Here is a 15,090-nt window from a genome sequence, read left to right as displayed (position 1 = left end):
AGTCCAGGCGACTCACAATAACCACAACAGTTAAAAAACAATATAAAATGGGACAATGATAAAAAAAACCTCCGTCTTTCCTAATCCCGGAAGAGCCCGGTTTTCACAGCTTTCTGGAAGGATCTCTGGAGGCAGTTGATTCCAAAGGGCTGGAGCCGCCACAGAGAAGGCCCTTCCCCACGGCCCCTGTGGGTTGGGCCCCAGGTTTCTTCCTCTCGTGTAACAGCCCCAGTTCAGCCGTGAAGGCGGAGGCTCTGCCCGTGTGATCATTCCGGAAGGTTCCGCACGTGCTCCCGAGTGCCACTTCCTGCCTTCTCGTTGCAGGTGGGGTATGAAAATGCCGGCACGGTGGAGTTCTTGCTTGACCGGCACGGCAAACACTTCTTCATCGAGGTCAATTCCCGGCTCCAGGTGGAGCACACCGTGACCGAAGAGATCACCGAGTAAGTGGCCCCTCTGCCCCCCCCCTCTGACCCCACCCCTTCCCTTCCCAAGTGTAGTCCATCCTTCAGCCCAGGCCCTGCTGTAACCCTTAGAGGGCACTGCCCCACCCACCCACCCCATTGCCAAACTCTTTGGGTCACTTCAGTAGGGAGATGGCAAAAGGGCTCATAACACACACACCATCCGCAATCATCGTAGACCTGTGTAATGGAAAGCCATGGATATTTGATTGATTGATTTATCAGGGTTGAAAGGGACCCTGGAGGCCATCGAGTCCACCCCCCCTGCTCAAGCAGGAGAACCTACACCTTGCTGTGAGCCGCCCCGAGTCTGCGGAGAGGGGCGGCATACAAATCTAATAAATTATTATTATTATTATTATTATTATTATTATTATTATTATTATTATTAATTATTACCCCTCCCTAGCCAGAGGGCAGCCCAGTCTCCTTTGGGGCGTTCCCAACCTCTGCTGGCAGGCCATTCCACTGGTTGATCCTTTCTGACCGTCAGGAGGCTCTTCCTTATGTCCAGGTAGAATCTCTCCTTGGTCAGCTTCCATCCGTTGCTCCTGGTCTGGCCCTCTGGTGCCCTGGAGAATAGAGTGGCCCCCTTCCTCCTCCTCTCTGGGCAGCCCCTCCAGTCCCTGTGTAGGCTGCCAATCACGGCCCCCCTGGCCCTTTCCACTCGCTGGACCCTCCCTGCCCAGTTCCTGCAACCTCCCTCTCTCCGTATGTCTCGGTTTCCCCTGGTCATTTTTGGTTGCTCTTTCCTGCACCTTCTCCAGAGTTTCTGTGTCTCCTTTGAAGTGGGGTGACCAGAACTGGACGCAGGACTCTAGGCATTTTCTTGCTTTTCAATGTTGTTATGGCTCAAATTGGGGAAATAAACCCCTGGTCATTCAGACTCGGACCGGCTCACAGCAAATAACACAAATCCAATATTAAAAGCAATTTTAAAACCCTTAAAAAGAAACAGTCATCCAGACAAACCATACGTGAAATGCAACAGCTCGGGGGGTGTCGATTCTTCCATGCCTGGTGACCAAGGGGGGTTTTCAGGAGCTTGAAGTTGATTCCAGAGGGCCGGGGCCGCCACAGAGAAGGCTCTCTCCCTCTCGCTTGCTCTGCAGCGTAGATCTGGTCCATGCGCAAATCCACATCGCGGAGGGGAAGAGCCTGCCGGAGCTGGGCCTCAGGCAGGAGAGCGTGAGCATCAACGGCTGCGCCATCCAGTGCCGCGTGACCACCGAGGACCCCGCCCGCGGCTTCCAGCCGGACACCGGGCGCATTGAGGTACGAGGGGGAGGATCTGCCGGGTGGTGGCCCCCGAGTTTTCTGCCCCCGAAATCTCTGGCATGTGTAAGATAACCTGGGGGGGGGGATGACGGGGGATGGAAGGGCTCCTGTCACTCACTCGGATCGGTACTTCTGCCTTTCGCCTTTCAATTTATTTATTTACTTATTTAATTTTTCATTTATTTATTTATTTGTTTATTTAATTGGATTTGTAGCCCCCGTCTCTCTCCGAGGACTCAGGGCGGCTCACAGCATATGCAAAAACAGAACAATAATATATATATATATCCAATGAATGCTACATTAAATTGATATATATATATATACACACACACATACATACACACAGGAGAGAGAGAGAGAGGTAGGTAGGGAGGTAGATAAACAGGAAAGCAGAAAGAAACATGAATGACCGCTGGGATGGACCCCCAGAGCACAGAACCAGAGTTTAAGCCCAAGGCCGCACAATCCTCCCTCTGCTGCAGACCACGTTTGGGGGGGGAGGGGGGAGGGGGGCTCCAGCCTCTTCCCTGGGGCAGGACGTCCACAGGGATTCACGGAGGGGTCTTGACCTCTGCCCCCCCTTCCCCCGCAGGTCTTCCGGAGCGGGGAGGGGATGGGGATCCGGCTGGACAGCGCCTCTGCCTTCCAGGGAGCGGTCATCTCCCCCCACTACGACTCCCTCCTGGTGAAGGTCATCGCCCACGGCAAGGACCACCCCACGGCAGCCTCCAAGATGAGCCGGGCTCTGGCCGAGTTCCGCATCCGGGGGGTCAAGGTAGGGCCGGGGCCGGTTGGGGGGCTGCGGGGGGGTCATTTTCATTGTTTTTGAACTTCTTGATGTTTTATTTCCATGTTTAGTTTGAGTTTCTTTTTTTTTGTCCATTGAGACCATTTTGTCCAGATCGCATAGCAGTCCAAATGTTTTTGATTATTTAATTCCATGGTCATTCTGTCCGTCTCTGCGCAGCCGTATATTTTCTGGATGACCTCATTGTCTTCAGGCACTTGTGGGTTTTTCCAATTCTGTGCGAATCCGACCCTTCCCACTGTTGTGATATATGCAGCGTTAAGTATTTCACATTTTCAGTGCAAGACCCTCTCGTAATGTCCAGTATTTCTATGTTTGTGGTTTGACACAACCAAATGTTTACGTTTTTCCAATATTCTTTTGGGCTCTGGACATGGCCACCATGGATGGAAGAAGGAGCCTTGCGTCTTGTTGCATTTTTTATTTATTTTATTTATTTATTTTGTCCAATACACAATACATATTGAAGAGGATAGACATGAAGTATTATATATATATAAAAAAGATATAAAAATAGAGGAGAAGATATATGGAAGGAAGAGAATATATAGGATAAGTGAGAGAAAGGAAAGACAATTGGACAGGGGACGAAAGGCACACCAGTGCACTTATGGACGCCCCTTACTGGCCTCTTAGGAACCTGGAGAGGTCAATCGTGGAGAGTCTAAGGGAGAAATGTTGGGGGTCAGGGGTTGACACTACTGAGTCCAGTAATGAGTTCCACGCTTCGACAACTCGATTGCTAAAGTCATATTTTTGACAGTCAAGTTTGGAGCGGTTAATATTAAGTTTGAATCTGTTGCGTGCTCTTGTGTTGTTGCGGTTGAAGCTGAAGTAGTCATTGACAGGCAGGACGTTGCAGCATAGGGTCTTGTGGGCAAGACTTAGGTCCTGTTTTAGGCGTCGTAGCTCTAGTTCTATTTCCAGCACATTGGGCTGTAATTTTTATGCATTTCCACTAATCTTCTGGGCGAGAGATGCCAACGACACAAGGTTTTGTATTGATTTTCTTTGTATGTTGTGGACTTGGTCAATTTGACTAACTGCCCCCACCCTCCTCGCCTTTCGTAACCTACTCAGAACCCACCTCTGCCCCCAGGCTTGGGGGAACTGAGATCTCTTCTCCCCCTAGGCCATTACAATGGTACGCATGGTATGTTTGTATGCGTCTTTGGTTTTGTATATTAAGGGGTTTTAATCTGCTTTAATATTGGATTATTATTGTATATTGTCTACGGTTGCTGTCAGCTGCCCCGAGTTTTCGGAGAGGGCGGCATATAAATCCAATAAAACTAAACTAAACTAAACTCTTCCGGATTTGTTCCCATTCCTCTAGACAAATATTGTGGCCAAAGTTTTCCACCCAAGCAATCCTTGCGCCTTCTTTGACCCTCTCCCCCTCAGGCCTCTGGCCTTTTGGGAGCCGGCCATGGTGGCATTGGGGTCTTTTGGGGGTCAAGCAGAAAAGAGACTGAGCTGCAGCCTTGGTTGTTCCTCCTCCTCCTCTAATGGGAGCAAACTCTGCCCCAGGGATGGAGAAGCCTCGGTTTCCAAAACAGAAGAGAATTAGAAGGAGAATTCATTATTGGGCCAAGTGTGACTGGACACCCAAGGGATTGGTCTTTGGTGCAGATGCTCTCAGTGGACATGAAAGAAAAAGATACATTGGTCAAGAATCAGGAGGTAAAAACACTTAATGATGGTCACAGGGGTCAAATAAGCAATGAAGAAACAATCAATATTAATAAAAATCTTAGGATACAAGCAACAAGTGTCAGTCATACAGGAAATGGGAGGAAATGATGGGAAGGATGGGGAAAAAATAGTAGAAATAGAAGTGAAGATTTAGTAAAAAGTCTGACAGTGTGGAGCGGATTATTTCTTTAGCAGAGTGAGGGCATTCAGGGGGAAAAACTCTTCTTGTGTCTAGTTGTCTTGGTGTGCAGAGCTCTGTAGCGACGTTTTGAGGGCAGGAGTTGAAACACTTTGTGTCCAGTTTATGCGAGGGGTCAGTCAATATTTTCCCCACCCTCTTTTTGACCCGTGCAGTCTACAGGTCCTCAATGGGGAAGGCAGGTGGGCAGCTGTTGTTTTGTTCTGCAGTTCTGATTCTCCTCTGAAGTCCGTGTTGGTCCTGTTGGGTTGCAGAACCGAACCAGACAGTGATAGAGGTGCAGATGACAGGACTCAAGGATTCCTCATTGAGTCTGTCATTTTTGCACGCTATCACACCTGCGCGAATGCCCACACCCATAATTCAATGCCTGGGGGGTGGGGGGTGGAAACAGCTGTGCCGGCCCCCCGGAGGCTCTTTGGAGGCTGGAAACGGCCTGTGTCCCATTCTCTGGTGGGCCCAGGCGTCTCGTGCTTCGCCCTCCCCCGTCCCCCCGGAGCCTCCCTGGAAGCCAGAAACGCCCCCTCCCCAGAGCCTCTGCGAGACCCCAAAATCCACTGGCCGGCACAGCCACGCCCGTTGGAGCTGAGCCAGGGCAACGGCTCGTGTGCCGGCAGATACGGCTCCCTTGTGCCACCTGGACCACCCCCCACCCCCCGTAGCTTCCCCACCACTGCTCTCTAGACACAACTACACGCCCGTCTCTTTCAACAGGGCAGGTGTGGGATGTGTAGGGGAAGAGTAGCCGATGCCTGTTCTGCAGCCCCCAAAGGGTCTTTCCTGGAAGGATGCCAAGTCTTCTTTTGGGAAAAGCTTCAGGCCAAAGAGGGGAGGGGGCTGCAATGAAGACCCACCGCCCACCGGCCATTCCCCACCCAGAGCAGTTTTGGCTGCAGCCCCTGAATTGCAGTTCTTTCACCCAGGAGGCCAAAGTTAAAAACAAAAACCACCGACCCAAAATGTAATAATTAAGACTCAGGCAAGAAGCCTGGCAAATAAATGGCCGTGTTTTATTCATTAGCGCTTCATTATTCATTATTGAATAAAACATTTGGGTAATTCCTTCTCCAGTCCTCCAAAACAAACCATAAAGGAAGAAATATGAGTTCACAACTTCCTCCCGGGTTCAAGGCAAATTTTATCTCTTGTTGCTGTGCGGTTCCTTCAGTTGTTGGAGGCTTATAATTAATAATAATAATAATAATAATAATAATAATAATAATAATAATAATAATAATAATAATTTATTAGACTTGTATGCCGCCCCTCTCCGGAGACTCTTTCAGCTATGGCCAGGGGGGCGTTTGCCTGGTGCGCCAGTTGCGGCCCTATTTGGACAGGTGGCCTCTGCTCACGGTCAGCCCGGCCTCTGGCCATTGAATGTGCAGGATGTTTGCAGTGAATGATTTTTAAATGTTTACCTTTTTTTTAAAGAATATTTTAAACCAATTATTTATGTTAATTGGATTTAGATGTATTTATACATTGTGTTTTTTATTGATATGTTGTGAGCTGCCCCAAATCCACGGGGGGGGGGGGGGCGGGATACAGGTCCAATTAATGAACAAACAGACGAATGAATGCGACACGCAGCCCCAGGAGAGGAAGGCAAAGCGCACGGGGAGACATGGGAGCAAGGTCACTGGGAGAACCGAAGTGAGGCCTTTCGAGAGAGATGCCCAGCAGGGACAATTTGGCATCTTCCAAATAAGTCAGGGTCACTTCCTGCCTAAGTGCCAGTTGCGTCTGCCTTTCAACCCCCACCCCACCCTCCCCATATTCTGTGCACAGCCCTGGGAGCGACCCCCACGGGCCCAGAAATCCTCTATTGCATGAATAGAGCCCACACTGCACGTCAGATTTCTGACCGTCTCCAAATGGGTGAACGGTGCGGTCAGGCGGTAGGGAAAGCGAGTAGAAGGCTTGGCTGCATAGCTGGAGGTATCACAAGCAGGAAGAGGGAGATTGGGATCCCACTGTATGAGACCCCATTTGGAACAATACTGTGTCCAGTTCTGGAGACCTCACCTACAAAAAGAGATATTGATAAAATTGAAGGGGTCCAAAGACGGGCTACAAGAATGGTGGAAGGTCTCAAGCATAAAACCTATCAGGAAAGACCTCATGGACTCCATCTGTCCAGTCTGGAGGACAGAAAGGGGGGACACGATCGGGACATTTAAATAATGTGAAAGGGTTAAATAAGGTCCAGGAGGGAAGTGTTTTTAATAGGAAAGTGAACCCAAGAACAAGGGGCCAAAATCTGGAGTTAGTTGGGGGAAAGATCAAAAGCAACATGAGAAAATATTATTTGACTGAAAGAGTAGTAGATGTTTGGAGCAAACTTCCAGCAGACATGGTTGGTCAATCCACAGTCACTGAATTTAAACCTGCCTGGGTTAAACATAGATCCATTGTAAGATAAAATACAGGAAATAGTATAAGGGCAGACGAGATGGACCATGAGGTCTTTTTCTGCCGTCAGTCTTCTATTTTTCTAACATGAGAAAATATTATGTCACTGAAAGAGTTGTAGAGGCTTGGAAGAAACTTCCTTGCCTGGGATGAACATATATCCATTGTAAGATAAAATACAGGAAACAGTATAAGGGCAGACTAGATGGACCAGGAGGCCTTTTTCTGCCCTCAATCTTCTATGTTTCTACCTGATTTTTTATAGATGGACAGTGAGCCCCCCCTCCACCCCTGAGTTTGGGGAAGGGGGACGACCGAAAAAGAGCTGGAAAGTCGTTTTGTTTAGGGAGATTTTTCAGGTAATAATGTTTTATGCATCATAGAAAAATAAGAGAATTGAAGGTCAAAATTATTTAAAGCGTCACCAAATAAATGTGTTTTCAACGATACTTTCTAATTACAACTTGGCAAGAGTCAAGAGGGACCAGAATTACATTAAAGGTAATTAATTATCAGGTCAAATAACATATAATCCCCAGTGGCCTAATTACACTCAGTCAGAGGGAATGGAGGGTCTTATTTCTCTTGCAACGGTGGCGGGGCCTCTGCAATCCAGGCCCCACAGCGGCTCTCCTTCAGGAGGCGCCTCAAAGTGGTGGCCCCCCCTCTTGAAATCCCCCCTCTCTCACACACACATACACACACACACCCTCCGTGGACACCCCAAAGCCTGTCAGAATACACACACCACTTCCATCGGGCGCTTCCTGGTCAAGGTGGATATTTGCATTCCAAAAGGCTGGAATCTCCTCTGGTCATTTCTAGCTTGAAGTAGGAATCCGGTCTCCAGGGAAAGCAGGCCAACATTTTTAATAGGTCAGAAAAGATAAAACAATTTATTAGGAATAATAATTTTAACGGGATTTAATATATTTAACGGGATTTAATATATTTAACCTTTTCTTCGCCATAGGCCCCTTTTAAATACTCTTTGTGTCCACAGATCGTGGCTTAAGGAAGCCCAAGACATAACTCAAGATTGTCAATCATAACATGTCTCCAAGCCTTTGCAGACCCCCAGGGTTTAAGGTTGCTGAGTCCGAACCTCAACTAACAATAACAAAAAAAACACAAATGGTTTAATTATTATTATTATTATTATTATTATTATTATTATTATTATTTATTAGATTTGTATGCCGCCCCTCTCTGAAGACTCGGGGCGGCCTGTGCCTCCTGTGTCATTTTTATTACTTCCATGATATTAACCATTCAATTGTCATGGGATCCAAGACTTCTAAATCCTTTGGTGGCCTGAGCCTTAGAGCAGAGGTAGCAGATCACATGAAATTACAAATGAAAGAAAATATTAACTGATGATAAGCAAATAACTCCAAACAGAAGACCCGACGGAAATAGACTTACACAACCTTAGGGCTGGAAAGCTTAGAACTACGACGCCTAAAACACGATTTGAGTCTTGCCCACAAGATCCTATGCTGCAACGTCCTGCCTGTCAAAGACTACTCCAGCTTCAACCACAACAACACAAGAGCACACAACAGATTCAAACTTAATATTAACCGCTCCAAACTTGACTGTAAAAAACATGACTTTAGCAATTGAAGCGTGGAACTCATTACCGGACTCCGTAGGGTCAACCCCCAACATTTTACCCTTAGACTGTCCACGGTTGACCTCTCCAGGTTCCTAAGAGGTCAGTAAGGGGCATGCATAAGCGCACCAGTGTGCCTTCTGTCCCCTGTCCAATTAATTGTCTCTCCTTTATCTCCTGAAAGAAAGAAAGGAGGAAGGAGAAAGGGAAAGAGAAAAAGACAGAGAAAGAAAGAAGAAAGGGGAAGGAAGGGAGAAGAGAGAGAGAAAGAGAAAGGAAGAAGAGAGAGGAAGCACCACAAACCCTACCACTAGACGTGGCTCCAGAGGAAACATTGAGACGCATGTTGGTGCCTCCAACAAGAGGGAAATGGCCAGAAAAGGAGGAAGAGCTTGGTAGGACCAGAGGAAGGCAGAGATAGCCCTCGACTTATGACCACAATTGAGCCCAAAATTTTGGTTGCTAAGCAAGAGCGTTGTTGTTAAGTGAGTTTCACCACATTTTACTCAGTCCATGACGTTTCCAGGCTCCAACACTGATGCGCAAACTAGGGAAGAAAACAGGAAGGTTTGTGTAATGTTCCAATGTACAGAAGTTGTGGTTAAATGTGTGGCAGGAAATGGTGTGTTTTTCCAGATGCAGCAAGTGAGTTTGGCTGTGTGGCTTTAGAAGAGCTGTGTGTGTGTACGTGTGTACGTTCACATGCAGTATATATATATATAGCAGGTAGTGTATCTTTTTGTGTGTATGTGCACATGTGGAATATATATACATAGGATTAAATAGTATATTTTGGGATGTTCAGTGCAGGGGTCCCTCGTTTTTCGTGGGGGAAGCGTTCCAAGACACACACACACACACACACACACACGTGAAAAACGAATTTCCGTGAAGTAGAGGAAAGATATTTTTTTTATGTATCTAATGAGTATTTGGACTTTTAAAACCCTCCCTTTGCATGGAACGGTCACTCCATCATGTTTGTCATACAAATATAGCATTGTAGTATGTTTAACATAAGTATAAAGTAGAGATAGAAAGGAGAGTAGAGAGTAAAGTAGAGATACAAAGGGGCACTTACGCTCGCCCCTTACACAGACCCCTTACAAAAAGGGGAGAGGTCTATAATGGTGAGGTGGAAGATTTTGGGGTAGGGGGAAGAAACTGCAGAGTCCGGTAGTGAATTCCAGCCGTTGACCACTCCGTTGCTGAAATCGTATTTTCTGCAGTCCAGTTTGGAGCGATTTACATTTAGTTTGTATCTATTGCGTGCTCTTGTGTTGTTGTGGTTAAAGGTGAAGTAGTCACTAACAGGAAGGACATTGTGGTGTATGGGGTTTTTTTTTCTATCTTTAAGCACTTTTTAAGAATTAAGTGTCCACCCTTCTTTAAGGCAGCACTTTAGTTCTCTACAGTAGGTAAATCACTGGTGCTTTGCCCTGAAATTCTCTCCCGCATCTTCAAAGGCATTTTTCATCCACGGGACGTTTTTTTCATCCCCCCTCCCTCACTTCGTTGTAAACTTTGCTGTTGCCCTTCCACTTATTTCACAATTTTAAAAAATCTGCAATTTCACAATGTCTTTGTAAGAAAGGGAATCAAAGAACTGTCACTCGCCCCTTTCGTAGTCCGGGCGGTGCAGATCAAAGGCTCCAAACTGTTTTAACGTCAGCAGCACATTTCCACACCTGTCCTTCAGGGCACTCGGAGCGGCTCACAATACAACATGACAGATCCAATATGTTTTAAAAAGCGCATTAAAAACCCATGATTAAAACCATGTTATTGTTATTATTACCATACATTATTTATTATTATTATTATTATTATTAATTATTATTATATATTGGATTTCTATGCCACACCCCTCGAGTCAATACCTTTGGCCAATACCTTTGGCCAATACCTTTGGCTACTCGTGTGTGTGTGTGTGTGTGTGTGTGTGTGTGTGTGCATTTTGGAGATTATACTGTGACCGACACCCTAGCAGATAAAACCGAGGCAGAAACAGGGTAATTAGATAAATACAATAAATAAATCACAGTTAATCCCCACTGACCCATATGCCAGTTTTCATGCTGGCCTCACAGACTCTTTCTCTTGGCAATCAAGGTCCTTACTTGACAGCTGCCACTCACACACACAGCCGCCCCATCCAGGGAGCTTGTGGAAGCCATTCTCCCCTTAGATGTGGGTCTTTTTAATTTGAAGGGCAGCGTTTCCGTGGTCGGTGTTTCTGTTTCTTTGGAAGATGAGAAACCAAAGCCGGACGGCCTCACGTGTCCAATCCGGCTGGAATTGGCGCTTGGCTTCTGCCGGAACCGCAGCCGTGGGGCGTGAACTGGGCCACAGTGCTAAGCCGCCTTGGGGCCGAGGGGTTTGGCGTCGCGTGTCAGGCGATGCCAGCAATTGTCACAATTTAATTTGGATTAGAGAATTAAAGGCGGGTTGTCTCTGTTGAAAAGGCCTCTGCTTGTCTGCCAGTCGTATGGGGAGCTTTTATGGGAAGAAGCTAACGGCCGGCTTGGCGAGAGCCCGCCCACGTCCCTTTGTCTGGCATCTGGTGACAGGGATCAATAAACACAGGAAAGGGCCATAAAACTCTGGGGTGAAAGTCAAAAATCCATTGTGTGTGTCGTTCAGCTGGCCAGGCCCCCAGAAAGCCCCCGCGGGCTGTGATATTCCGGGGAAGGGACGGTCGAGAACCGATCGAGCTCAATCTGCGTCTTGTATTGGACGTTTTGTGTTAGCACAAACTTCAGGAGAGAAGGATTTAGGGGTCGTGATTTCTGACAGTCTCCAAATGGGCAAACAGTGTGGTCAGATGGTAGGGAAGGCGAGTCAAAGGCTTGGCTGCATAGCTAGAGGTATCACAAGCAGGAAGAGGGAGGTGGCGATCCCGCTGGTGAGACCCCACTTGGAATAATACTGTGTCCAGTTCTGGAGACCTCACCAACAAAAAGAGATATGGATCAAATTGAAGGGATTGAGGGGTCGTGATTTCTGACAGTCTCCAAATGGGTGAGCAGTGTGGTCAAGCAGTAGGGAAGGCGAGTCGAAGGCTTGGCTGCATAGCTAGGGGTATCACAAGCAGGAAGAGGGAGGTGGCGATCCCGCTGGTGAGACCCCACTTGGAATAATACTGTGTCCAGTTCTGGAGACCTCACCAACAAAAAGAGATATGGATCAAATTGAAGGGATTGAGGGGTCGTGATTTCTGACAGAGTCCAAATGGGTGAGCAGTGTGGTCAAGCAGTAGGGAAGGCGAGTCGAAGGCTTGGCTGCATAGCTAGGGGTATCACAAGCAGGAAGAGGGGGATTGTGATCCCGCTGTATAGAGCGGCTGGTGAGACCCCACTTGGAACAATACTGTGTTCAGTTCTGGAGACCTCACCTACAAAAAGTGGTACTACCGAAACATGCCTGGATGTGGTCTGGGCTGGCCAGGGAGGACTTAATGGACCATAAACAAAGGACAAAGGAGACCTCACCTACAAAAAGAGATTTACAAAATTGAAGGGGTCCAAAGACGGGCTACAAGAACGGTGGAAGGTCTCAAGCATCAAACTGACCAGGAAAGACTCCATGGACTCCATCTGTAGAGTCTGGAGGACAGAAGGGAAAGGGGGGACATGATCGAGACATTTAAATATGTTAAAGGGTTAAATAAGGTCCAGGAGGGTTTAAGTGTTTTTAATAGGAAAGTGAACCCAAGAACAAGGGGACACAATCTGAAGTTAGTTGGGGGGAAAGATCAGAAGCAATGTGAGAAAATATGATTTTACTGAAAGAGTAGTAGATGCTTGGAACAAACTTCCAGCTGATGTGATTGGCCAGTCCATAGTCACTGAGTGTAAACCTGCCTGGGATAAACCTAGATCCACCGTAAGATAAAATATAGGAAATGGCAGAAGGACAGACGAGATGGACCAGGAGGTCTTTTTCTGCCGTCCATCTTCTAGGTTTCCATGTTTCTAAGGAGCCAAAGTGATGCTATCGGGTCATAAATTCTGGTCAGACTAGAGTCATATATTACTCAGGATACAATTAGGGAAAGGTTTCTCCTGGACCGTTTCTTGTTGTGGGCCTTTGTAAGTTTTTAGTGTGACGTTGTGAATGTTGTGCCATGTTAGATTAACTCTCGCATCTTCCCTTCGCCTCCTAGCTTGTCTTAATGTGTTAGCAATGTTTGTGTTAGTAAAAAGAGTGGGCATGTTGTTGTTGCGGTGGTGGCGTTTGCTCCAAGGAATCAAAGTGGCCCCTCCTCCTTTGTCTCTCTCCAGTCCAAGGCTTCATGTGGAGCCCCCCCACCCTTAAGAGACCTCCAAAGCTGCCCCCTCCTGTCAAGGCTTCTAGCTTCCCACCCCCCCAGACCCCTTTCGTTCCCTCCTCCCCCAGCAGGCTCTCCAGACCCTCTGGCCTTCCTCCTACAGCCAGTGGCTACAGCTGCAAGCGATGGGCACGAGGAGCGGCTTTAGGAGACAAAGGACGGGGGGGCTTCCATTGCCCCCTCACCTTGACCCCAAGCAGTGTGTATGTGTAGAGCCCCAGTAGAGAAGTGTCCACTCTCTATATCTCTTTTATAGTCTCACATAATTTGTCCCCCATATTTAATCCCTTACACTTACATAATATATATAGATAGCTGTGATTAACTTTATCAAATGCTTTATACACGTCTAATTTCAAAATTCCCAATCTCCTTTTAGTAACTGTAGCATGGTGCATCACATTTATTACATTTCTTATTGGTTCACTTATCTTCCTTGTGCAAATGGTCAGACCCCTCTTCCCCCACATCCCATCACTTATTTCATCTACCCCACTTTCAGCCCCCTCCCCCCAAAGCAGTGATGGTGAACCTTTTTTTCCTCGGGTGCTGAAAGAGTGTGTAGGGGTGCTGTCACTCAGGCCTGAGTGCCCACACCCATAATTCAATGCCTGGGGAGGGTGAAAACAGCTTCTCCTCCCTGGGAGCCCCCCCCCCCCCCCGCGGAGGGTGGACACAGCCTGTTTCCCAACTTCTGGTGGGCCCAGTAGACTGGTGTTTCGCCCTCTCCAGGCCCCAAAGGCTTCCCTGGAGCGAAGGGAGGTTAAAAACGCCCTGCCCGATCCCCCTGGGGGCTCTCTGGAAGCCAAAAACGCCCTCCCAGAGTCTCCATTTGAGCCAAAAATCACTTAGCCGACACACACCTGCACGTTGGAGCTGAGCTGGGGCAATGGCTCGTGTGCCAGCAGATATGGCTCCACGTGCCACCTGTGGCCATCACTGCCCTAAAGCATTTCCTCTGGCCTGTCTATCATCTAGGGGGGCAGACTGTTTATCCCTTCGGAAGTAAGGTCTTGCCCATTTGCCCATCCCCACAAGACAGGGGCTTTGGGTCCACCTTGTTCTGGGGCTGCTGCCGCTGATTCCTGCCCTCCCGTAGTCCAGATTCCCTAGGTAGGGGCAGCGGATGAGGCCTGTGGTCTGGAAAGGCCAGGAGGGCATTTCGTTGGCTCATTCCTGAAGTTGTCACTCTTGGAGAAATGCAGCTCCTTCGAAAGGGGCAGCAAAGACATCCAGGCTGGACAGCTGCCCTCGTTTGAAATCTTTCACTTCTCTAGGCCAGTGATGGCGAACCATTTTTCCCTTGGGTGTCGAAAGAGAGTGGACGTGCACTATAGTGCATGCGCGAGTGCCCACACCCATCATTCAATGCCTGGGGAGGGTGAAAACAGCTTCCCCTGCCCCCTGGGGGCCCTCTGGAGGCTGGAAGTGGCCTGTTCCCCCATTGCTGGTGGGCCCAGGAGCCTCGTGTTTTGCCCTCCCCAGGCTCCTGGAGAATAAAACGCCCTCCCCCACCAACCCAGGGCCTCTGTGCAAGGCCAAATCAGCTGGCCGGGACACACCTGCACGTTGGAGCTGAGCCAGGGCAACGGCTCGTGTGCCAGCAGATATGGCCCCGTGTGCCCCCCGTGCCATGGGTTCGCCATCACTGCTCTAGGCTGTCATTGAGAGCCCCCCGGTCACTGAGAAAACGAGAGCCTTACCGGGCAGTAAAAATCTGCCCCCAAGGGGGGATTTCACCTTTTAGAAAAAATGCCCATTCATTTTTGGAAGTCATTTGTAGGAGATGACCAGGCTGAGCAGAAGGGAGGGAGCGGTCAAGCATCAGTCTTGATTCCCTTTGTGCCCACAAGAGAACAAAGTCCTGCTCACCTTGAGCTTGCCCGTTTGCTTTGACCATCAGTTGGCCAGATTCAGTCATTACACCCATTTGAACTGCCCGGATCTTCTGTTTTTCCTGTCACTTGACATTACAGTGGTCACTCTACCTAAGAACACCTCTACTTACGAACATTTGTAGATAAGAACCGGGTGTTCAAGATTTTTTTTTTTTGCCTCTTCTCAGGAACCATTTTCCACTTACAAACCCCAGCCTCCAAAACTGTAACCGGAAAAAGCAGAGAGAAGCCTCCGTGGGGCCTCTCTAAGAATCTCCTGGGAGGAAACAGGGCCGGAAAAGGCGGGGAGAAGCCTCCGTGGGGCCTCTAGGAATCTCCCGAGAGGAAACTGGGCCGGAAAAGGCAGGGAGAAGCCTCCATGGGGCCTCTCTAAGAATCTCCTGGG

General features: G+C 48.3%; 1 protein-coding gene across 1 annotated transcript in view; it reads left to right on the top strand.

Moving 5' to 3' along the window:
• The window catches only part of PC (pyruvate carboxylase), an 84,258-nt gene that overhangs the window by 37,178 nt on the left and 31,990 nt on the right, over positions 1 to 15,090 (top strand). The window contains 3 exon segments of the mRNA XM_070730267.1: positions 325 to 443; positions 1,577 to 1,739; positions 2,338 to 2,520. Coding sequence (XP_070586368.1) covers positions 325 to 443; positions 1,577 to 1,739; positions 2,338 to 2,520 — 465 coding nt within the window.

The sequence above is a fragment of the Erythrolamprus reginae genome (assembly GCF_031021105.1).
Source record: "Erythrolamprus reginae isolate rEryReg1 chromosome 13 unlocalized genomic scaffold, rEryReg1.hap1 SUPER_13_unloc_5, whole genome shotgun sequence".
NCBI classification, from domain to species: Eukaryota; Metazoa; Chordata; class Lepidosauria; order Squamata; family Dipsadidae; genus Erythrolamprus; species Erythrolamprus reginae.
Note: the sequence above shows the minus strand (reverse complement) of the source record. Positions and strands in the feature narration are given on the sequence as shown.